Source organism: Rhinatrema bivittatum, chromosome 7, assembly GCF_901001135.1.
Source record: "Rhinatrema bivittatum chromosome 7, aRhiBiv1.1, whole genome shotgun sequence".
Taxonomy (NCBI): Eukaryota; Metazoa; Chordata; class Amphibia; order Gymnophiona; family Rhinatrematidae; genus Rhinatrema; species Rhinatrema bivittatum.
Window position 1 is genome coordinate 242,899,812 of NC_042621.1, and position 25,676 is coordinate 242,925,487.

General features: G+C 41.9%; 1 protein-coding gene across 3 annotated transcripts in view; it reads right to left on the reverse strand.

Moving 5' to 3' along the window:
* Positions 1-25,676, reverse strand: part of GLRX3 (glutaredoxin 3) — a 197,430-nt gene that overhangs the window by 141,411 nt on the left and 30,343 nt on the right. For 2 of the 3 annotated variants that reach the window (XM_029609995.1, XM_029609998.1), the window contains exon 2: positions 9,469-9,577. Coding sequence is in view for 1 of the 3 variants with exons in the window: in XM_029609998.1 (XP_029465858.1) it covers positions 9,469-9,577 (109 nt within the window). In the remaining 2 variants the exon portion in view is untranslated. Of the gene's footprint in view, positions 1-9,468; positions 9,578-23,266; positions 23,365-25,676 lie in introns of all 3 variants that reach the window. The other variant, XM_029609996.1, reaches the window with a different exon arrangement.

A 25,676-nucleotide genomic window follows, 5' to 3' on the forward strand; every position in this document is an offset into this window, starting at 1 on the left:
TATATTTATAAATGATCTGGAAAGAAATAAGACGAGTGAGGTAATCAAATTTACACATGATACAAAATTGTTCAGAGTAGTTAAATCACAAGCAGATTGTGATAAATTGCAGGAAGACCTTGTGAGACTGGAAAATTGGACATCGAAAAGGCAGATGAAATTTTATGTGGATAAGTGCAAGGTGATGCATATAGGGAAAAAATAACCCATGCTATAGTTACACAGTGTTAGGTTCCATATTAGATGCTACCACCCAGGAAAGAGATCTAGGCATCATAGTGGATAACACATTGAAATCGTTAGTTCAGTAAGCTGCAGCAGTCAAAAAAGCTAACAATGTTGGGAATTATTAGAAAGGGAATGTGAATAAAACTGAACATGTCATAATGCCTCTGTATCACTCCATGGTGAGACCGCACCTTGAATACTGTGTACAATTCTGGTCGCTGCATCTCAAAAAAGATATAATTGTGATGGAGAAGGTACAGAGAAGGGCGACCAAAATGATAAGGGGAATGGAACAGCTCCCCTATGAGGAAAGACTAAAGAGGTTAGGACTTTTCAGCTTGGAGAAGAGACGGCTGAGGGGGGATATCATAGAGGTGTTTAAAATCATGAGAAATTGAGCTGAACCCAGAACAAGAGCTGGAGCCGGAAGCTGGAACAGGGAGTATGGAGCGGTGACTAAAACAAAACTAAGCAAGAGTCTGGAACTGGGAACTTGGAGCAGCCCTGGGAACTTGGCACTGAGAAACAGAGCTGGACTCACCAGCACAAGAAACCGGGGCTGGAGCTTGACACAGGAACCAAAAGCTGGAACTCAGCACAGAGACAGGAACTGCAGCTTGTCACTTGACAAAATTAGAACAAGGCAAGAGCTGGAACTTCAAAGCAAACAGCTTTGTCATGGAAGGAAGAAGTTCATCTCAGAGCATGGGTAGCAGATTTCTGATTTCTGTGAATAGCCCTGTTCCCAGCAATCCTTTTTTAGCCTGGCTTTGGTAAATATGATCCCCTGGGAGAAGTGGCTCTCTTCTCCCTCTTAGTCTCTTAAGATTCCTGGTCAGCTCTGTTGCTAAAAATCTGGCTTTTCATTTCCCCGACCGTCACACATTTAAACCCCACCAGCACAGACACTATTATTATACAGCAATGCTATATAAAAAAGCATAAATCACTTACACTCATTTATAGGACAGCTAAGTATAATTAGTTTTCTACATCAGAAGCTAAACATACATATCTCATACATCCTTCTCTTTATACAACATACCTGAACTTATAGTTCACCATTTATCTCTTCTCCCATATACAGCATTTCTGAATATACTGCATACAAAAAGTAACACCACTAACAAAATACAAAAGATCTGCATGAAAAAGCAAAGCAAATGTTGCTTACCTGTAACAGGTGTTCTCACAGGACAGCAGGATGTTAGTCCTCACATATGGGTGACATCACAGGATGGAGCCCAATCACAGAACACTTTTGTCAAAGTTTCTAGAACTTTGACTGGCACCTACTGGGCATGCCCAGCATGGCACTAACCCTGCAGCCAAGAGGGGTCCCCCTTCAGTCTTCTTTAAAAGCTACAGGAAGTGCCGAAAAATAAAATAAGAAACGTAACAAACCCAACACCACAGGGTGGCGGGCGGGTTTCGTAAGGACTAACATCCTGCTGTCCTGTGAGAACACCTGTTACAGGTAAGCAACATTTGCTTTCTCACAGGACAAGCAGGATGGTAGTCCTCACATATGGGTGAGTACCGAGCTGAGTATGTCCGAGTATGCACCAAATGTACCCAGGTGTGCAAAGGCACTAGGACTGGGGTGGAATTTGGCGGAAGTCATCCTGAACCCTGCTGGGCAGGCATAAGGGTGTTGGTACGTCAAGTTGTAAATAGGTTGCGTAAGACAGTGTGGCCGAAGATGGAATCTCGTCTTCCGGCTTTGTCTAAACAATAATGGGCTGTAAAGGTATGGAGAGAACTCCAAGTGGCAGCCCTGCAAATGTCAGGAAGTGGCACCGAGCGTAGGTATGCTACTGAAGTCGCCATGGCCCTCACAGAGTATGCTTTAACACGGCCTTGAAGTGGAATGCCCGCTTGCTGATAGCAAAAGGATACGCAGTCCGCTAACCAGGAGGAGAGAGTCTGCTTACCCACAGGCCGCCCCAATTTGATGGAATGGAAAGAGACAAACAATTGGGTGCTCTTGCTGTGGGCAGCTGTACAGTCTAGGTAGAACGCTAGAGCCTGTTTACAGTCAAGGGTATGCAGAGCCTGTTCTCCTGGACTGGAATGGGGCCTGGGAAAAAAGGTAGGTAGTAAAATGGATTGATTGAGATGAAATTCCGAAACTACCTTAGGTAAGAACTTAGGGTGAGTGCGTAGTACTGCCCGGTTCTGCGGGCGTTTAGTGTAAGGCGGATAGGTGACTAGAGCCTGTAACTCACTAACTCTGCGAGCCGAAGTGATTGCCAAAAGGAAGATCACTTTCCATGTGAGATAGCGAAGATCACAGGATTGGAGAGGCTCGAATGGTGGTTTCATGAGCCGACCCAAAACCAGGTTGAGGTCCCAAGAAGGGGCCGGAGGACGCAGCAGAGGCTTGAGGTGAAGCAAGCCCTTCAGAAAACGTGTACAATGGGCGGTACTGAAATAGGAATGTCCCCAATACCTTTATGGAAGGCAGCTACCGCAGTGATGGAGGAAGTTTTTAGACCGTATTCTAACAAGTGCCAGAGATAGTCTAGAAACTTCGTGGTAGGACAGGTAAAGGGGTCAAGGGATTGAGAAGAGCATCATGACTTAAACCTGTTCCATTTGTAAAGGTAGGATTTTCTCGTGGAAGGCTTCCGTGAAGCAATCAGGACACGGGAAACCAGTTCCAAAAGGTTAAGTGGCCGAAGAATTAACCTTTCAACAACCAGGCTGTGAGGGACAAGTCTTGAAGATTGGGGTGGCGTAGGCACCCGCCAATTTGAGTGATCAGAAGCGGGTCCTTTCCCAAGGGAATGTGCCTGCGAATGGAGAGATCCTGACGTATAGGAAACCACATGTGGCATGGCCAATGAGATGCTATCAGAATCATGGTTCCCTTGTCCTGACGTAACTTCACGAGAGTCTTTGAGAGAAGTGGAAGTGGTGGGAATGCATATAGAAGACCGGTCGCCCATGAGAGGGAGAACGCATCTCCCTCTCATGGGCGATTGGAGTGGAGGAGTAGCCTAATGGTTAGAGCAGTGGGCTATGAATCAGGAGACCAGGGTTTGAGTCCCACTGTTGCTCCTTGTGACCTTGGGCAAGTCACTTTACCCTCCATTGCCTCAGGTACAAACTTAGATTGTAAGCCCTCTGGGGATAGGGAAATACCTACGGTACCTGAATGTAATCCACTTTGAAGTGCTGAAAAAAAGTGTGAAAAGTGGGATATAAATCTAAATAAATAAATAAATCTCGAGGTTGATAGTGTTGGCTGCGAGCGAGAGAGCAAAAGTTCACTACTTTGCGGTTTTGAAGTGACGCAAAGAGATCTATATGAGGGTAACCCCATTGTTGGAAGATCAAGTCCGCCACTGAGGGGTTGAGAGACCACTCGTGCGGCTGAAAGGTGTGACAGTTTGTCTGCCAACACATTGTCCACTCTCAGCAAGGAGGTGGCCCTGAGGTATATCGAGTGGGAGAGGACCTCCGCCCATATCTGCGCAGCTTCCTGACATAGAAGGTAGGAGCCCGTCCCTCCCTGTTTGTTGATGTACCACATGGCCATCTGGTTGTCCATCTGAATCAGGATGACTTGATTGGACAGGCGATCCTGAAATACCCTGAGAGCATATCTGATTGCTCAAAGCTCCAGGAAATTGATTTGGTGTTTGGCTTCCTCTGGAGACCAAGATCCTTGTGTCTGCAGTTCGGCGACATGGGCTCCCCAGCCGAGGTTGGAAGCATCGGTGGTGAGAATTATTTAAGGATCTGGAGCCTGGAAGGGCAAGCCTTGGTGGAGATTGATCTGATTTTGCCACCAAGCTAGAGACTAACGGAGTGAGTCGGTGATATGGACAATGGTCGACAGGGGCTGAATTGATTGAGTCCATTGTGACCTTAAGAGTCCACTGCATGACTCTCATGGCCAAGCGGGCCATTGGGGTAACCTGAACTGAGGACGCCAAGTGTCTCAGCAGGATGAGGAAGTGGCGTGCAGTCATGCGGTGCTGCGACTGTAGCTGGTGTGCGAGAGAGACAAGAATGAGAGCTCGCTGTCGAGGCAGAAAAGCTTTTGCTTGTAAGGTGTCCAAGTCTGCCCCTATGAATGATAAAGTTTGAGATGGGACTAAGTAGGATTTGTCGTAGTTGATGAGAAATCCTAGCAAAAGCGTGTGTAAGGTAAGATGTAGAGACGACAGAGCAGTTTGCTGAGTGGGAGCCCTGATCAAGAAATCATCTAGATAGGGGTAGACGTGAACACCTTGAGTCCTGAGGAAGGCTGCAACTACTACGAGGCATTTTGTGAAGACTGGTGGTGCAGACGCAAGGCCGAATGGAAGCACTCGGTACCGATAGTGCTTGGGGCCTACCAGAAATCTCAGGTATCTGCAATGAGATGGAGTTATCGCAATATGTGTGTATGCGTCCTGGAGATCTAGAGAGCAGAGCCAGTCCCCTCTTTGCAGAAGAGGAAGAAGAGAAGCCAAGGTTACCATTTTGAACTTTTCTTGATGCAGGTATTTGTTGAGGGCACGTAGGTCCAGAATTTGATGAACGCCTCCCGATTTTTGGGGGATTAGAAAGTACCGGGAATAGAACCCTAGGCCGTGCTGAGAGTAGGGTACTGGTTTTATTGCTTTGGCCTGGAAGAGGAGGGAGACCTCCTGCTCCAGGAGTAGTGAGTGGTCGGATGTTCTCCACGTCAGTAGAGGTGGGGAGTCCGGTGGAATGGAGAGAAAGTTTAGGAAGTTTAGATGATAACCTTGAGCGATTATTGCAAGGACCCACTGGTCTCAGGTTATTGAACTTGTTGAAATGGCATAATCGACCTCCCACTGGTATCTCTGGCAGTGGAAGCTGGCTACTGCTCCCTATGCAGGAGTCAAAAACCGGAAGCAAGGCCCAGCTGAGGAGCTGCTTGAGGCTTTTGTTTTCGTGGTTGACTAGACTGTGTTTTTTGGAAAGGTCTCGTAGAACGAGTTCTAGACTGTGGTGGATAGGATTTCTTCGGACGGAAGAATGACTTCTTAGTGTCCTTCAGGAGAGGCTGTTTGGAGGAATACTCAGAAGGCATCAGAGAGAGCTGTCTCAGGGTCTCATGATGGTCCTTGAGTTCCGCCACTGTCCGTTGAATCTGCTAGCCAAACAGATTGTCTCCTACACAGGGCAGATTGGATAATCTGTCCTGTACTTCAGGGCGAAGGTCTGAAGACTTGAGCCAGGCCCATCTTCTTGCCAAAATAGCAGCTGCAGATACCCTGGTAGCAGTGTCAAAGATATTGTAAGATGATCTTAACTCATGCTTGCCTGCCTCAAAGCCCTTGTTCACTATGGTTTGAAGTTGATCTTGGAACTGTTGAGGCAGGGAGTCTGTCAATTCTTGTATCTGCTTAAATAAGACCCTGTTGTATTGGGTCATATAGAGCTGATAAGAGGCAATTTGGGAGATGAGCATTGTGCCCTGGAAGACACGGCGACCAACGGCATCTAGAAATTTCTGCTCCTTTCCTGGCGGAAAGGAAGAGTGGGGTTTCGATCTCCTTGCCCAATTTTGGGCCAATTCTACAATCACAGATTGGTGATCCAACTGAAGTTTTTGAAAACCTGAGACTGACTGTACTAAATAAGTGGTGTCAGCCTTCCTGTTGACTGGAGCAACAGAGCCAGGGTGTTCCCAGTTCTTTTTGAGGAGATCCAGAAGAACCTGGTGAATAGGGATGGAGGTTATTTCCTTGGGAGCATCCAGGAATTGTAACAGCTCCATCATTTGATGCCTGTCATCTTGTTCGGTCTGTAATTGGAAGGGAACCAATTCAGACATCTCCTTCATAAACTTTATGAAGGAAAGGTCCTCTGGAGGAGAACGTTTCTTGTTTTCAGTAGGAGAAGGTGGTGAAGGCAAATCATCGGTGTCTGGTGAAGAATCATCAGTCCAGGTAGCATCAGGATCAGCACCTGCCCTTCTAGGAACCAGAGGGGGCCGGAGCGGTGGAATTCCTGATGGTCCAGGTCTAGGCTCTGAAGGAATCGAAGGAAGAACTGAAGGCACTGATGAAGGCATCGATGGATGAATCGGTGACGCCGATGGACGCATCAGCATATATGGCTGAGGTATCGGTAGGACTCCCGATGGAGGGATGCGGAACGGTGTTTCTCCTCCCGATGACAAACAAGCGGAGAGGGCACTGGAGCCATCAGAGACCCAGGATCCATCGGTGGAAAAGTGGCTATAAGCGCTTCCATCTTAGAGAGCAGCGGTGCCAGCGCTGCCGGAATCGGGTCAGGGTCGGTTCCACGATCAGCACCGGTGTCTGTGCCGGAGGAACTTGGAGTAGATGCATCGCCTTGTCGATGGCCTCCTGAACCATCCAGTCCAGTTCTTCATGGAGACCTGGAGCAATCAGCCCCGGCTCCGGAAGGGGAGAAGGAGGCAGAGGCATAGTCGGAGGGACCACCGTTAAAAGGTGGAATCGCGGCTCCCGATACCCGTCCAGGTGAGGGTTGCCTCGGTGACCCGGTCGCAGAAAAGGTCGGTGCCTTTTGTGGACGGGGTTTCTTCGACGGCAGCTTGGACGATGGCGAGGTCGATGATTTTGCTCCCTCGAAGGTCCGAGACTTCCGATGTCAATGGCGATGTCTCTCTTTACGATCCCCTCGATCCTGAGGGGGAGTAGAGGGAGTTGAAGGCCAAGAAGTCATCTATGCCGGACGGTCACCAGCCGGTGGTCAATACTGGCGCAAAGTGAACGGTGCCGGTTCTGACTACGTCGATGCAATAGACGGCGTTGGGGTTTGAGCACGGAAGAGAAGTTCAATCTTCTCCATTCTGGCCTTGCGACCCTTTTGGTGTCATTAGGCCACATTTGGTGCAGGTCAGGACATCGTGTTCACATCTAAGACACATAACGCAGATCTTATGAGGGTCTGTTATGGACATAGTGCGGTTACAGTCCGGACAACGACAGAACCCCGATGCCATGGCCTTGAAACATTTGAGCCGCGGTACAGTCGATGGCCAGGCAGCCACGAGGGCCAAACTCGACAGGAATCGACCGAAAATGGGTAAAAAACTTACCGGAATACCGCAGTTTGAAAAAGTTGAAAAAGAGGGACCCCTGTGGGGTAAGAAAGTTTTCAGTTATTCCGTGAGGAAAATTCCTGTCAGGAATCTCTGTGGAGCTCCTTAACCGCGTAGCTACTGCTGCGCAGAAAAAAGAAGACTGAAGGGGGACCCCTGCTGGCTGCAGGGTTTGTGCCATGCTGGGCATGCCCAGTAGGTGCCAGTCAAAGTTCTAGAAACTTTGACAAAAGTGTTCCGTGATTGGGCTCCATCCCGTGATGTTACCCATATGTGAGGACTACCATCCTGCTTGTCCTGTGAGAAACATTTAAACAAAACCTTTTCACTGAAGGCTCTCCTTCACATGTGACTGGGAAGAGATGGGAGGTTATGGTTGCCGCAAGTTTGTAATATGCCACTAAGCTGTTATGTGTTTCTTGTCATGGAATCTTAAAGCATAAGGATGACTTATGTTTGGGATGCTTGTCTGCCTTTCCCCATCTTCCTGCACTTCTTGTACTAGGTTGCCCAATACAGTCAGTTCTGATTGTCACAGCATCTCTCTTAAGATGGGAGAATTAAGATACTGAGAGGTCAATATTTAAAGGCTTTGTCTGGGCAACTTTTAGTGTTACCCAGATAAAACAGACTTGAAAATTTCCTCCGCTCCCTGGCAAAATATTATCTGGGTAACTCATAACCTGCGTAAATTTAGCTGGATAAAAGGAAGTGGTGATGGAGGTGTTCCGGGGGTGTGGTTAAGCTTTAGCTAGGGAATGCTGATATTCAGTGCTACTCAGCTAAAGTTAGCCTGGTAAGTCAGGCCAGAAAAATACCTATCCTAAAGTTATCTGGATAATTTTATCCAAGAATATTCTGGAGAACACTTATCTAGATATGTTCCACTGAATATCCAGGTAATACTAACCACTCACTGGCCCACTGAATAAAGCACCAAAAAGTTAGGCATGTGTTTGTGATGGGATTGTTCCTATATGATGTACAATTCTGCCTGAATGGCAAGGTAAAGTGAATAAAGGGTGTAAAATGTGTCTTCTTTGAATTTGTGTATAAAATGTGAGCCTTCCTAAGTTCTTTTACACCATTCTCTTTAATGTCCTAAATTATGATGATTCATTCCTGGTGGAAACAGATTTCCATTTTTCTTTTTTCCCCCCTGTTGATTCCTATGAAGTTGTATCAATTGGTAATCCTGAGTAAATGAGTCAGTGTGATGCAAGTATGGATAAGCATTTTTGGCTTCTTGCCCTTAGTTCAAGTTAATGTCATAATAGCAGCATGCTCAGTGGACTTTCTTTCCCTAATTTCAAAGGTTGGCAATGTCAGGACTCCTTCTCCATATCCCTAAAAAGGAATTGTAAGGGTCATATATATATGTTAAATTAAGTGAATGCCATTCTAAGCAGCAGCATGAAAGGAGTCTATTTGATGGACACAAAAAGGACAGCCAACTATACATATGCACAAACAAATGTAATTACACAAAGTGAATTGTTCACTACCTCCATAAATACATATTTCATATCTTTATAATATATATACTAAAAAATGATTAATCTAATTTCAAATACATATAAAATACCACAAACAACTTACACATAACATACAAAAACATACATTTCCACCCCCCAAAAATAAAGACAATCTAATACCAAATGGCTTCAAAAGAACTCAAATTCAAAAACCACCCAACACATACAGATAGCAATTTTTTGGGGTGAATGTGTGTATTTGTTTTACATTTGAATGTTGTGTTTAAGTTGTTTGTGGTATTTTGTGTACATTTGATTTAAAGGTTTTTGGATATATATTATAAATTATGCATCTATTTTTTCAAGTTACACAGTGCATCTAAGATGCATTTCTTTTAACAAATGTAATTATTTTCATTTGTAGAAGTCAAATATCTTTTTGCGTGTAATTTTCCTAAGCCCTGAATTTAAATTAATTGAGCCTCAAGAGTTTTGAAAAAAAGGGGTATCTGGATAGCAAAAGGAAGTTGTAGTTCTGATTTTCGTATTACTACTCACAAGTAATAAACCAGTGCTAATTCAACCACCTTTCTGCATATATTGCCATGTGCAGTATCAAAGATAAATGATTAGCAACGATTCAAAACAAGCTTACAAAACTAATGTATTTCTAGGTTCTACACAGCCTTTTAATATTTGTGCAGTTACCTTCACAAATGTGACTTGTCCATGTTCCTTGGCTAATTCAACCATGACATCATTCATCTGAGAACACTGAGGAGCCCATGGTGCCCAAAAATGGACAACTGTCAAAGAACTGTAATAAAAAAGCATCATGTTACGAAAGACATACCTGCATTTAAAGTATTATCAATGGCTAGTTGAGGGGCATTACCTGCTAATTCAAACTTCTAAGAAAAGGTTTACAATATTAAGTGCAAGGAAATGCTACATAATGCGTTTCAAGGCAAAATAAGCTACAAAGTACTACGCATAGAGATAAGAGCATCTTTCATTGCAAAGTTTAAAAAATTACTGAACTGGGAATAAAGGAATCTGAATCAACATGGAATACCACCACTTAGAATAGCTAAAAGAATGCAATTTCGTCCAAAGGTAATATCATGAGGTCAACTAGTGTGGCTCAACTAGTTAACCAGAAAAACTTATACAGCTAACTAGTGCTGTATATTCTGCAGTGCAGCAGTAGCACTGCTGAATACACCCGGCTATCTTAAAGTTAGCCAGATACATTTATCTGACTTTAGGAGAGGTCTAAGGCCCAACCAGAGGGGATCATTTATCAAAATGTGCTAAGGCATTTTCGCATGCGTTAAGGGCTTATCACATGTGAAAAGCCCTTACCTCATGCGAAAACGTCTTTAACGCATGCGATAGCACCATATCGTATGATGCGATGCAAATTTGAAAAAGAGGAGGAGTTAGGGGTGGCGAGTGGGACGGGTTTGCCAGTCTGCGAAGTGCTATCGCACAGACTTAATGCCGATTTTAACTACACCTTTTTCAGTAGCGTTAAGCCGTGCGATAGCTTGCGTTACGGGGTGGTAAGATTTTATTGCATTTCGTGATGTCTCCTGAAAGGCCTGTTTTAGTAGATTTGCAGCTCCCAGAGTACCAGCCTAGCCATCTGGAGAGAGAGAGAGAGAGAATGAGAGAGCGAGCAAGTGTGTGAGACTAGCCATAATGTCCTCTCCCTAAATAGGTATTTGTATCCCTATGGGTGTCCCACCTACTAACTCGAGGTGAGGTTTAGGTATTAGTGTAGGGGGTTAGGAGCCACTTTGACATTCAACGTGAGACGTACGAACAGAACAGTGCTCTCTTGTGAAGATTTGATGACCTATGGAGAGAGGAAACTCACCCAAAGATGAGATTTGGGCAATGTTCTCTCCACCTAGCTTGATGTTACCCAGGTAGAGTGTCCGTCAAGCTAGGTTGAGAGAACCAGGCCAGAGTTTGCTACATAAGTCATCTGGCTAACTCTGAATATCACCTACTTCCAGTTATGCCACCAGAATGCCCCTAACTTATCCGGCTAAATTATAGTCTGATAGCGTATTATCCGGCAAGAATTTAGACAGATAACCTCAGTTATGCAGCTAAATGCTTTTGAATATGGACCTCCATATTTATTTTATTAAACAAACTGGAAATAAGAATTAAAAAAATTAAAGGTTTTCAACACATGTTGAGTGGTAAGAAGTTTGCAAGACAAGACCATCTGCAAGGAAATGGATGAGTAGTTGATAAAGACATTGCAAAAGACTTACAGTAGATAAGAAGAGATGGGTTTAGCATGTACTTGAAACATGGTAAGCCAGTAAGATGTTGAGCTGCAGAGTCAGAAAGGAGGAGCAAGCACATTAGCAAGTGCTTAGGCTCACAAGAACTTGCTAATGTACCAATCTGAATACCTGATCCATAAGAAGGTATAACACTTTCTGGTGGATTGTGTTACAGCTGGAACTAAAATGTCCTCAATCATTCTAGACAAGGAGAGATAAGCAAGTACTAAGCAGTCACTATCCAACCCCTCATACTGAGGCATGGAAGATTTTGATGACAAAGTGTTTTTTTCATCTTGCGTTAACATAGGGTCTGTCCCCAGGTTTATGGGGCACTGCAGTTCCCAAACATCTTAATAAATCGGGGATTTTAATATACATAGAGGATATTTTCTTCATATGGAAATGAGCAGAAACTGTTAATGGCAGCAGTGAATTTTAAATCATCTAATCACAAAAGCTATATGTGAAGGGGAGTCATATTCTTGACCTATTGTTTTGCCCAGAAGAGCAGGTAGATTAAATAATAGATCTAGATATACACCTGAGTTTTTGGTCAGATCATCTTCTGATCATGTTTAAATTGGAAATTGCTGCTAGGAATAAGTATAATCCCAATTCTCAACGATCTACTTGATGACATGAAACCAGACTTCATTGCAATTACAGAAACTTGGATAAAAAATCAGATTCCGTACTAATTAACTAAATTGATAACACAACCTATAAAACGTTCTCAATAACTAGACCTAAAAAGAAAGGAGGAAGGCTAATTCTAATTGCTAAAAAAAACCCCTAAAGTTGAAACTACTCCCCACAAAAATATGCCCACCCTACAAAGTTGCAATATTCGATTCAAACTACAAATTTGTCTAATCTACTTCCTTCCCCCCCCCCCGCCACACTAGACCACAACTGCTCCCCACTAATAGAATTTTTAATGACCAACATCTCATTAAATAAACCTACCATCTTAGGTGACTTCAACATTCATATGGACACCCTCCCCCATTCACCCACCTGCGAGACAATCACCAATGCACTCTCTACACTAGGACTAAAACAAATCATCTCCGGCCGAACTCACAAAGCCAGACACACTCTGAACCTCGTTTTCATCAACACAGATAACTGGCTAACCTACAACACACATATAACCAAGATCCCATGGTCAGATCACTCTCTGATTCACTCCTATATGACCTACAACGCAAATCTTTCAACACCAAACAAGACTCCGATGACAATCACATACTACCCCCCATTTAACCTCGAAACTCTCCAAGAAAAACTCCATTCCAAATTATCAAACTTAGACCTATCCACCTACCTCTTGGCTCAAGATCACCAACTATGTAGCAGACAATGTTAACCCCACTATCATAAAAACAACAAACGCCTCTCATCAGAACCAATGGTACAATGCCAACATCAGATCAGCCAAACGAGAGCTCAGGAAGAAAGAAAAGACATGGCGTAAAAATAAATCAATCCCATCTCTAACCGCTTATCGTACCTACCTATCATACTACAAGAACCTCATTAATAACGCAAAAAAAGAATTCTTCACAAATAAAATCAATAAATTTCTACACAACCCCAGAATGTTATTCACAGTCGTACAAACCTTACTAAAGCACCTAATGAGCACAAACCAAACAAAAACAAATGCAATGAATTTGCGGAATTCTTTAAAGACAAAATCAATAACCTAATGAAAAACAACCTCACCAACAACATTCAAAACATCAAGTTGCAAACCAAAGAATTTCCAAACTGGTCAAAATTTGATCCAGCCTCTGCTCTCGAAATCAAAACTATCATTAAAAAAATGAACCCAGCAAACCACCCCCTTGACAGCATCCACATACAAATGATCAAATCCATAGAAACTACTGTAACCGAAGACATAACAAACATTATAAACCTATCACTCGCAGAAGGTCACTACCCAGACTGCCTAAAATCTGCAATAATTAAGTCCATCCTAAAAAAGAACAACCTGGATCCAGAGAACCTACAAAACTACCGTCCTATCTCAAACCTGCCGTTCATCGCCAAAATCATGGAAAAAGTCATCCACACCCAATTAACAGACCACCTCGAAATCAACAACATACTGTATCCTGCACAGTCTGGGTTCAGGAAACACCTTAACACCGAAACCCTACTACTCTCCCTAAATGACATAGTGCTCAGAGGCTTCAACAATGGCAAAAGCTATTTACTAACCCTACTAGATCTATCAGCAGCATTTGACACGGTAAATCACTCAATCCTCCTTGACCGCCTAACCGAAACAGGGTTAACTGACAAAACCCTACTCTGGTTCTCATCCTACTTATCCAACAGAACCTACCAACTAACAACCAACAACGATCTTTCTGAAAAGGTTCATCTAAACACAGGAGTTCCCCAAGGCTCTGCCCTTCCCGCAACCCTCTTCAACAACTACCTCCTCCCGATTTGTCAGCTATTAGCCAGTCTAGACCTAACACACTTTCTGTACGCAGACGACATCCAAATACTCATCCCAATTCAAAACTCACTAGATGAAACATAAGAAAACGGCCGCCTATCTCACCACAAACAAACAATTATTAACCAATTTGAAACTTGTAATAAACCGACAAAATAGAAATAATAATTCTTGAAAAAAAAAAAATCTGATCAACACCTCCACCACCATTAATAATAGAGAATTATATAATTGCAATCTCCCCGATCCCACATGCACGCAATCTTGGAGTCATCGTTGACAGCGAATTATCCTTTAAAAATCACATAACAAAAATAAAAGAAGGATACCTAAAACTACTAACCCTGAGATGTATAAAACCCTTTCTAACCTCAGAGGACTTCAGAACAGTATTATAACTACTCATTATCTACATTCTCGACTACTGCAATTCCCTACTACTCTGTTTACCTCTCTCCAGTATTCGTCCCCTCCAAATTCTACAAAATTCAGCAGTCAGACTACTTATTGGAACAAAAAAAACACGAACACACAATCCCCAATTCTTACATCCTTACACTAGCTTCCAATAAAATACCGAATTGACAACAAAATATTAACCATTGTACACAAACATATACATGAGAAACGAACTGACTGGTTAAGTGAAGTGATTAAACCCCATGAACCACACAGAAACCTTCGTTCTGCCAAAGGACTCCTGTCAATCCCCCCCTGCCACTCCACACAACTGACCTCAGTATGCGACCGTGCAATCTCCCTCGCAAGCCCTAAACTCTGGAACACACTACTGACTGAACTAAGACTACAACCCAACCAGAAAACCTTTAAGAAAGAACTTAAAACATGGCTGTTCACCAAAGCCTACCAAGACTCACACTGACACCACCATATCCCTCCCTCACACCAATTTGACAGATCCACTCCCATCCGAAAGACAAGCAACTGTACGTTCCAACCCCTTCTTATGCATTACCGATACTAATCTGAAATTCTCCATGATCAACCAAATTAACACACCAATGTTATGATACGAACTACACCATGTTCACAAGCCTTTACTTTATAATATAACCGATGTTTTATACTTTTACACTTGTTACCCTTGAAAATTTACATTACATTGTATGTTCTACTAACCTTGTTATAAGAACTCACCTCTTACACTAGTGTAACACCATACCACTTGTTTCATATGAACCAACTCACTTCCACAATTTAACCACATTACCTATGCAAAATCGTTAATCGTGTTAACCAAATGAGAAAAAACCTGTAAACCGTTGTGATGACAAAACTGAATGATGGTATACAAAATTCTATAAATAAATAAATAAATATAATGCAAAGCATTTAAAAAATATATATTATCCAAGTGTGCCACTTGAGTACATTTTTTGACTCATAGGAGAAGGAATTAGAGGGCTTAATGGGGGAAGGAATACAACACGAGTAGTTTGGTTGAGGATTGACACCCTGGAGGAGGATTGACACCCTGGAGGATTGACACCCTGGAGGAGAGGAGGAGCAGAGGTGATATGATACAGACTTTCAGATACTTGAAAGGTTTTAATGATCCAAAAACAACGACAAACCTCTTCCGTAGGAAAATAATCAGCAGAACCAGGGGTCACGATTTGAGGCTCCAGGGAGGAAGATTCAGAACCAATGTCAGGAAGTATTTCTTCACGGAGAGGGTGGTGGATGCCTGGAATGCCCTTCCGGAGGAAGTGGTGAAGACCAGAACTGTGAAAGACTTCAAAGGGGCGTGGGATAAACACTGCGGATCCATAAAGTCAAGAGGCCGCCAATGAAGAGTGGGTGACTCGCCAGAATGATGGCTATTGACACAATACCCTTATTAAATAAACATACACATGCTTACTGTGACTCCTACATCGCTCTAAGCTTCAACAGCAAGAGGTAATGGAAAAAAGGATTTGCACTCATAAAGAGGGGAGTAGCTGGCTTGTTACGGCGGTTACTACCCCAAACCAAATATGCCTGATACTTCACTTTCAATGCATATACAGCATAGCTCTCTGCTTCAATGACAGGGGAGAAGAATAACTGATACTTCACACATCCAGCAGAGCTCTCTGCTACAACGGCAAAGGAGAAGAAAAAGGGTTCGCACTCAAAACGCGGGGAGTAGCTGGCTTGTTACGGCAGTTACTACCCCAAACCAAATGTGCCTGATACTTCACTTTCCATGCATATCCAGCATGGTTCTCTGCTGCATCGGCATGGGAGAAAGACTGATACATCACGCATTTCCAGCATAGCTCTCTGCTTCAACGGCAGGGGAAAAAAAAAAAAAAAAAAAAAAACTGATGCTTCACGCATATCCTGCATAGCTTCAACGACAGGGGTGAAGAAAAAAAAGGATTCGCAATCACAAAGCGAGGAGTAGCTGGCTTGTTACGGCGGTTACTACCCCAACCAAATGCGCCTGATACTTCACTTTCAATGCATATCCAGCATGGCTCTCTGCTTCTACAGCAGGGGAGAAGAAAAAAAAAACCAACAAGAGCTGTACAACATAGTCTAGGTAAAACAAATAAGCATGGGTGTGTAGCTTGCTTATCGCGGCGGTTACTGCCCCTACTACCCCTAACTAATCAAGCTAGATATTTCACTTGCATGCAGCTCCATCACTGCTCTCTACATTAATGGTGGGGGTGGAAGGGGAATAGAACAAGGAGCTAAGAGTAACAGATAAGAATGAGAGAAAAAATGTGTGAGGCTTGCTGGGCAGACTGGATGGGCCATTCGGTCTTCTTCTGCCGTCATTTCTATGTTTCTATGTTTCTATGAATAAGACTGTCCAAAATTTAGGATACTGTTGCACAGTCTAAATTTGGTATTAACATGCAAACATGGGAAAACTGCCCCTTGGTTTACTAAAGAGTTAACAATATGACAGATATTAAAGGCAGAAAGAAAATGGCATAAAGCCTGTACAGAGGAAAGTAAAGCCAATTATGTCTATTTACAGGCATATAGGAGGCAATGTAAAAAGGTCAAAGGAGATTATTACGCAAAGAGAATAGAGAACTCTGCTATTCACCCATTTGAGCTTTATGCTATGGTTAAACAATTAACTGGCTAGCAAAAACAATCTTTGCAGGATTATCCTACTTGTGATGCCTTCACTGATTATTTTGAGGTAGTGAGAAAGATCACTTGTCAGGTTCCCTCTAATTTTGATATAGTTAGAATATTTATTTATTTAAAAGTGTTTGTATACCGTCTTTACAAACAGTGTTTAATCAAAACGGTTTACATAACTAAATAAAAAAACAAACAAGGTTAAACTTAAAAAACGTAAGATTATAAAAAGCATAAAATTACAAAAATACTCAAAAAATAAAAAAGTATCTAAAACAATAATTAGTTTACCTAAGATAAAACAATATATAATAATGTTGTGCCATTTTATTTGCATGCATGAGAGAAAAGAGGTTATGTTATTTAGAGTGTGATATATGGAATGCAGATTTTAGATCTAATTCTCAGTGGAGCACAGGACTTGGTGAGAGAGGTAACGGTGGTGGGGCCGCTTGCCAATAGTGATCATAATATGATCAAATTTGATTTAATGACTGGAAAAGGAACAGTGTGCAAATCCAAGGCTCTCGTGCTAAACTTTCAAAAGGGAAACTTTGATAAAATGAGAAAAATTGTTAGAAAAAAACTGAAAGGAGCAGCTACAAAAGTAAAAAATGTCCAAGAGGCGTGGTCATTGTTAAAAAATACCATTCTAGAAGCACAGTCCAGATATATTCCACACATTAAGAAAGGTGGAAAGAAGGCAAAACGATTAACTGCATGGTTAAAAGGGGAGGTGAAAGAAGCTATTTTAGCCAAAAGATCTTCATTCAAAAATTGGAAGAAGGATTCAACAGAAGAAAATAGGATAAAGCATAAACATTGGCAAGTTAAATGTAAGACATTGATAAGACAGGCTAAGAGAGAATTTGAAAAGAAGTTGGCTGTAGAGGCAAAAACTCACAGTAAAAACTTTTTTAAATATATCCGAAGCAGAAAGCCTGTGAGGGAGTCAGTTGGACCGTTAGATGATCGAGGGGTTAAAGGGGCACTTAGAGAAGATAAGGCCATCGCGGAAAGATTAAATGATTTCTTTGCTTCGGTGTTTACTGAAGAGGATGTTGGGGAGGTACCCGTAATGGAGAAGGTTTTCATGGGTAATGATTCAGATGGACTGAATCAAATCACGGTGAACCTAGAAGATGTGGTAGGCCTGATTGACAAACTGAAGAGTAGTAAATCACCTGGACCGGATGGTATACACCCCAGAGTTCTGAAGGAACTAAAAAATGAAATTTCAGACCTATTAGTAAAAATTTGTAACTTATCATTAAAATCATCCATTGTACCTGAAGACTGGAGGATAGCAAATGTAACCCCAATATTTAAAAAGGCTTCAGGGGCGATCCGGGAAACTACAGACCGGTTAGCCTGACTTCAGTGCCAGGAAAAATAGTGGAAAGTGTTCTAAACATCAAAATCACAGAACATATAGAAAGACATGGTTCAATGGAACAAAGTCAGCATGGCTTTACCCAGGGCAAGTCTTGCCTCACAAATCTGCTTCACTTTTTTGAAGGAGTTAATAAACATGTGGATAAAGGTTAACCGGTAGATATAGTATACTTGGATTTTCAGAAGGCGTTTGACAAAGTTCCTCATGAGAGGCTACTAGGAAAAGTAAAAAGTCATGGGATAGGTGGCAATGTCCTTTCGTGGATTGCAAACTGGCTAAAAGACAGGAAACAGAGAGTAGGATTAAATGGGCAATTTTCTCAGTGGAAGGGAGTGGACAGTGTAGTGCCTCAGGGATCTGTATTGGGACCCTTACTGTTCAATATATTTATAAATGATCTGGAAAGAAATACGACGAGTGAGATAATCAAATTTGCAGATGACACAAAATTGTTCAGAGTAGTTAAATCACAAGCAGATTGTGATAAATTGCAGGAAGACCTTGTGAGATTGGAAAATTGGGCATCCAAATGGCAGATGAAATTTAATGTGGATAAGTGCAAGGTGATGCATATAGGGAAAAATAATCCATGCTATAGTTACACAATGTTGGGTTCCATATTAGGTGCTACAACCCAAGAAAGAGATCTAGGTGTCATAGTGGATAACACATTGAAATCATCGGTGCAGTGTGCTGCGGCAGCCAAAAAAGCAAACAGAATGTTGGGAATTATTAGAAAAGGAATGATGAATAAAACGGAAAATGTCATAATGCCTCTGTATCGCTCCATGGTGAGACCGCACCTTGAATACTGTGTACAATTCTGGTCGCCGCATCTCAAAAAAGATATAATTGCGATGGAGAAGGTACAGAGAAGGGCTACCAAAATGATAAAGGGAATGGAACAACTCCCCAATGAGGAAAGACTAAAGAGGTTAGGACTTTTCAGCTTGGAGAAGAGACGACTGAGGGGGGATATGATAGAGGTGTTTAAAATCATGAGAGGTCTAGAACGGGTAGATGTGAATCGGTTATTTACTCTTTCGGATAGTAGAAAGACTAGGGGACACTCCATGAAGTTAGCATGGGGCACATTTAAAACTAATCGGAGAAAGTTCTTTTTTACTCAACGCACAATTAAACTCTGGAATTTGTTGCCAGAGAATGTGGTTCGTGCAGTTAGTATAGCTGTGTTTAAAAAGGATTGGATAAGTTTCTTGGAGGAGAAGTCCATTACCTGCTATTAAGTTCACTTAGAGAATAGCCACTGCCATTAGCAATGGTTACATGGAATAGACTTAGGTTTTGGGTACTTGCCAGGTTCTTATGGCCTGGATTGGCCACTGTTGGAAACAGGATGCTGGGCTTGATGGACCCTTGGTCTGACCCAGTATGGCATTTTCTTATGTTCTTATGTTCTTAGGTGTGTTTTAAGGATTTTTTGAAATGTTTAGAGTTGGATATGGATCTTAAAGACTCTGGTAGTGCGTTCCATAAGATTGGTCCAATGACTGAGAATGCTCTTTTTCTGGTGATGTCAAGACGGGCCTGTCGAGGTGATGGAATATCTAGAAGGTTTTTGTCCAGTGATAAGTGAGGGAGGTGGGGAATTCCGTTAAATGGTTGGTTTTCAGTCTGGTCTCACTTGCAGAGGTATCAAATGTGTTGATGCATGTGAGATCTACATCTTCCAAATTAAATCCTTGCCCTTTTTATTTATATTTTGAAACCTGCAGCAGATAACAATCTTCCAATGCTCAACTGTTAAGGCCTGTATTAACTAAAAATGGCTACAATTTACCCAGTGAGAAATGAGGAAAAACAGGCCATAGATAATCTAGGTAATTATAAACCTCCTGACCTTAGCTAAGGTAATTCAGAAGTGTGTTTTAAAACAGAAATTTTTTTGGAAGAGAACCAAAGTTTTGGATAGTCAATTTGGTTTTAGAAAGAGCCAAAATACTGAGTTGTTGCTACTTTCTCTTACTGACTTGCTATATCAACAAGTGGACCAAAATCAGACAGGGGTCTTAATACTGTTAGATGTGGATTCTGCCTTTGATACTTTACACCATAGGGTCTTGCTCTCATGATTGCTGGAAATTGGGATTAGGGAGTCAGTTATTAGTTGGTTTACCTCATTCCTACACGACAGGTTCCAGAGGATTCAGATAGGTGCTTCCCATTCCTCTTGGAGGGGAATTTCAACAGGGGTACCCCAGGGATCAGGTTTGTATCCTGTGCCATTTAATATTTATTTATCCCCATTGGGGATCTGATGAAAAAGCTGGGTGTCACGTACTTATCCGTACATGGATGAGATAACATTTTATGTCCCCAGTGGAGAGGTAGCTAGCGTCCTGATAGTTAAGATTCAGGAAATTATGAAACAGGTAAGAGGCTGGCTATCTAACAAAGGGCTGCATTTAAATGTTATTAAAATTCAGATTTATGGGTGGGTAAGCGGTCCCCGTTGAATGACATGATTTATGTCAATTATACATAGAAACAGAGAAATGTCAGCAGAAAAGGACCAAACAGTCCATCCAGTCTGCCCAGCAAGTTTATGGTAGTATCAGCTGTCCCATACAGGTTTCTCCCATAATAATAGCATTAGGGGGGGCATCTGCCGTGCAAGTTACCCCCATACTTAAGTTTCCCAAATCATCAAAGTCAGGGCCCTTGTTGGTTGCTGTCTGAGTCCAATTCCCCATTACCTCTTGCTGTTGAAGCAAAGAGCAATGTTGGAGTGACATCACAAGTTATTTATTCATTTATTTAGAGATTTTTTTAATATACCGCGGCACGTTACAAACATCACCTCGGTTTACAATGAACCATAATTCAGCAACAAGCTTTACAATCAATTGGGAATCAAACAAATCTATATCTAATAAAGTAAGTAACAAAAACAATAGCATATGCATATAATACAAAAGAGTCTAGCCCAGGGGTGGGCAAGTCCGGTCCTCGAGGGCTGCAAACCAGTCGGGTTTTCAGGATACCCCTAATGAATATGCATGAAATAGATTTGCATACAACTGAGGCAGTGTGTATGCAGGTCTCTCTCATGCATATTCATTAAGGATATCCTGAAAACCCGACTGGTTTGCAGCCCTCGAGGACCGGAATTGCCCACCCCTGGTCTAGCCTATCAGGGGGATGTCATCTCTTGAGAGAAATTATGTATAGTTAAGAACTTTCAAGCAATTGCAGTAAGAGGAGTGATGGGTTGAAATCAGCTTGGTATAGGGTAATATATTGTATGGGGATACATTAATGTATACAATTGATATAAGTATAAGACTTATAAATTGATACAAGTATATATAAATTGATTGTATAATATATATATTATTTATATATACTTGTATTTTATAAATACAAGTATATACTTGTATCATACTTGTATTGTTTTCGGGGGGTACGCGCGTAAGATACGTGCATACCCCCCAAAAACCTACCCCAAACCCCACCCTGTGCGCACCGAGTCTATTTTGCATAGGCTCGGCGGCACGCGCAAGCCCCGGGACACGCATAAGTCCCGGGGCTTTGGAAAGGGGGCGTGATGCCGACCTGGGGGCGTGGTCGAGGCCTCTGGGTGATGGTGCACCAGCAGCCCGCTGGTGCGCGCAGATTTACGCCTGATTTCGGCAGGCGTAAATCTGCCAACAAAGGGGGGGAGGGGAGGTGAGGGAAGGTGGAAGGAAAGTTCCCTCCGAGGCCGTTCCGATTTCGGAGCGGCCTTGGAGGGAACAGGCAGCACGCGCTGAGCTCGGCACGCGCAGGTTGCACAAATGTGCAGCACCCCCTTGCGCGTGCCGACCCTGGATTTTATAAGATACGCGCGTATCTTATAAAATCCAGCGTACCTTTGTTCGCACCTGGTGTACGAACAAAAGTACGCGCGCGCATCAATTTATAAAATCTACCCCATAGAAGGTGCCTGGAGACCCACGATAGGGTCAGACCACTACATCCCTTTTCTTGAATTGTTACAGATACCAGGTATGTCCAGTGACTTCTTGTGGACATCGGCTTGGATTTTTTGCCCTAAGCCACATCATATGCAAAGTTCCAATTGAAGCTGATGCTTGAAAAAGAGTGGGAAAAGCTCATAGACAGAACAGAGAAGTTGACAAATGTACTTTTCTGCCTTCAAAAGCGGTTGCAAGCTAGAAGACCCTCCTTCCTCAGATTACAGAAACAACGTCCAGATTTTGAATACTGTCACGAGGATATTGCGCCATATGGAAACGGTGCATAGAGACACGGGCAGCAACATGGAGGTTTGAAAGACTTCTTTGCCAAGAATGTCTAACAGTCTTATTCAGGACAGACCCAACAAAGACTGACTGATGTAGCAGTTGGACAATTCCGAATCCCGAAGAGTTTGAAATCTGCATTCAATATTCAGCTTTGTGGCTATAGGAAAGCCAGAGATAGGTGTTACCAAATTCTCATCTGCAAACAGTTCGGAGTGTTGTAAACTGAAACAGCCACTGGCTCAGACAAGGCATCTAATATCTGGAGGGACCCAAAGATTTCTCTGCAGGGATCTTTGATGCTAACTGGGGAATCTTAAAAATGAGTTATGCATATAAAATGTAACACACTACTGTAGCAATTCTGAAAAGTTACTGTAGCAATTTTGAAAAGTCATTTACCCGCATTAAGTGCACTTAACGCAGGTAAAAAGAATGGGCGATTCAACAGCATATCTTGTGGCAAACCTTAAGAAGTGACTTTACGCAGGGGAAAAAAAAAGTATGTACACAAGCGTGTAAATGCTTTTGAATATAATAGGTGTTTCATGCAATGTCAGGTATATCCAGAAATGGTTTTAGGAAGTGCATTTATATGGTTAGGAGGTATATTTGTAGAATCCTCACCTGAAAGTGAGGATTTACTAAACCAGGACTTCAATGATGACAAAGGCGAACTTGGGGGCTCTTCTGGTTGCCATAGAGGGTAAAACCCCTAGATAACCACCTCTGAACAGCTTGACTCCACTGCCACTGAGTGAGAAGATTAAAAACCCAATATTAAGAGTTCTGAGGAAGTTTTCACCACAATGGGAGATATTGGGACTCCAGTCCGCAAGTCTTATGCAATTCCTCCATATGTGGTGTCCTGGAGTACAGAGAACACAGGAGGTCCATGGCATATCCAGAGAAAAGCAGGGATAACCTAGCATTTGAGACTTCATCTTACCATGGATGTTATTCTTTGGCCATTTTGCAGAGGCATAATTTTTTTCTTTTGGTAGCACTGAAAAGTGCTGTTATGGGTGCTGCAGAGCAGAGAGGCAACTAAAAGTGAAGAAAAACAAATTTAAAGGAGTTTGAAAAACTTCTCTGGAGAGACTGAGTACACATCCACAGTATGCTCAGACAAAAAGACTGAAGAGGCTCTCAAGGCAACACCCACGCAGGAACTCTCACACATGCTCCATAGAGCTCAAAGCTCTACTAGCTTGGAGAGACAAGTCCGCTTGGTGCTGCCAGATGATATCACCCACCCATCATGTCTAATTCAACTCTGGTTATCGACAGAAAAAAAATGTTGCTAGGTCCCACTATGAGGGTTGGTGCTGCTCAGATTTATTTTCTTATTTTGCAACACAAAAGCAACTAAAGAAATAGTTGTGGGGAAAAATGCTCTGATGCAGATTGCTAGAGGTGCTTACATTGCACTTGGATCTGTCCCAAAACACTTTTTTTTTTTTTTTTTTTTTTAACTGAGGCAATCTTAGGTCATACATTCAGTCCTCTAAAAGTCCTGTCTGTATTTCTGATTTATGTTTGTTTCTCTAGGAGTAAGAAAAGAATCAATTCATTCTACCACAACAAAACAATCAAGAAAATAGTTTTAAAAAAAAAAACCCTACTTAAATTGGGGTAAAATATATTTTGAAAACCTGGGCACTTTTAAGAATTTCTTGGAGCCAGAGAAAACTTTTGGCTCTATTTTTTGCTTGTATTTGCTCTAGTTTTCATATTTTTCTATTCAGTTTCACTATTTTGCCACTCTCTTAATCTTCCATATACCCACACACTAATTAGAAAAGCCTATGCCAAATAGCAGCCAATATGCTCTGGTGGTCAAGTCTTACAGTTTTCCTCCAGTGGCAGCACCATTCCTCTTTTTCTCTTTTTTTTTTTTTTTTTTTTTAAGGAGCCAATTTATTTTTTTGGTCAACAGGTCAACTGGGATTTTTCCTTGCCAGTTTATGAGTAATCTAGTCAGGCAGTAAGAAATGTATTCAGTCTTATGTTCTTATAACTTTTCCTAAACTTATTGTTCCAAAGAATTAGAAAGAAGACAGCCACATTATACTCTGAGCTTGCACTGTCTGCCCCTTATCTAACACAAACCATATGAAATATACAGAAGGGAAGGCAAGTATTCAAAGCAGCTGTGAGTAAGAGATAAGTTTTAGGTAAGTATGCTCTTAGTAAGTGATGCCATAGCTGCCCGATGACTTGCATTCATCTTCCTACCTTCTCCTAAAAACAAAAATGTTAAGAGTAATGCAGTTTAACATGTTTCATTACAGAACCACTGTTTTCATTTACAATGGATGGCCTGCACAAAAGGTTTTAACATATAAATATTAACAGTAACCCAATTTTTGATCAGAATTTTCAGAATCCAAGAATACGTGTAACCCATTCCATGTATTTTCAGACATTTCCAAGTCTGGATCACCATGCTCAACCAAATCAATAACCTAATTGTTGGATGTAAAGCAAAACAAAAATCAAAACACTGCGAGCCAAAAGTGGAAATGTGACCAACAGTGTGATCAAGACATTCCATCTGTAACAATCTATACACACAACGTAAAATTCAAACCATCTGATGTTAAGCACAGAAATGTGAATGGGTTTAAAAAAAAAAAAAAGATTTGCACCTGGGCAGTTTAAGCTATAAATATTTATTTCAGAGCTCACCTTAAGCACTAAAATACTTGTATTCACTCTTGTCCTAAGAAATACTCTGCTAATCCATTTCTTTTCACCCAGACTGGAAAAGGGAGTAAAATGTATCAGAAAAGCGATAGACCCAAAAAGCAAATCGGAAGCCGATCCAGTTGGCTGTGATACAGTAAAGACAATGAGAATTAGCAGAAAGAATGTCAGAGTGTTCTGCAGACACTAATGATATTGTGACATTGTGACAGTGTGACAGCAGCCCTGCAGGCATATTTTAAGTCCTGCTAATTGAATTGCCCCTGAGGCAGCTCTATGAGCGAAACTCGGCCAGAGTCGGGCATTGAAATAAAGGGCTTCTTCTGATCGTCTGATTCTCAGAAAAGCGATAACCACCATGTCAAAACTAAGTTCAATATTTTGCATTTGATTTTTTTCTCATAAACAGTTATGGAGATTGACATGTCTACTGATGAAACATTTTTAAAGGTATACAGTATGATTAATTTCACTATAAAATATTACTTCTTAGAGTAATGTCTAAAAGCAACAGCATGGATATGATTCTCAACAAGCCAGTCCAGCAAAGAATGAAAGTAATAATGCCGAGATGCTCACAATCTGTTGCTCTAACATCCATATGTGACAGGATCAAAAGGGTCCCACAGCTCAAGTAAAAATAGATAACA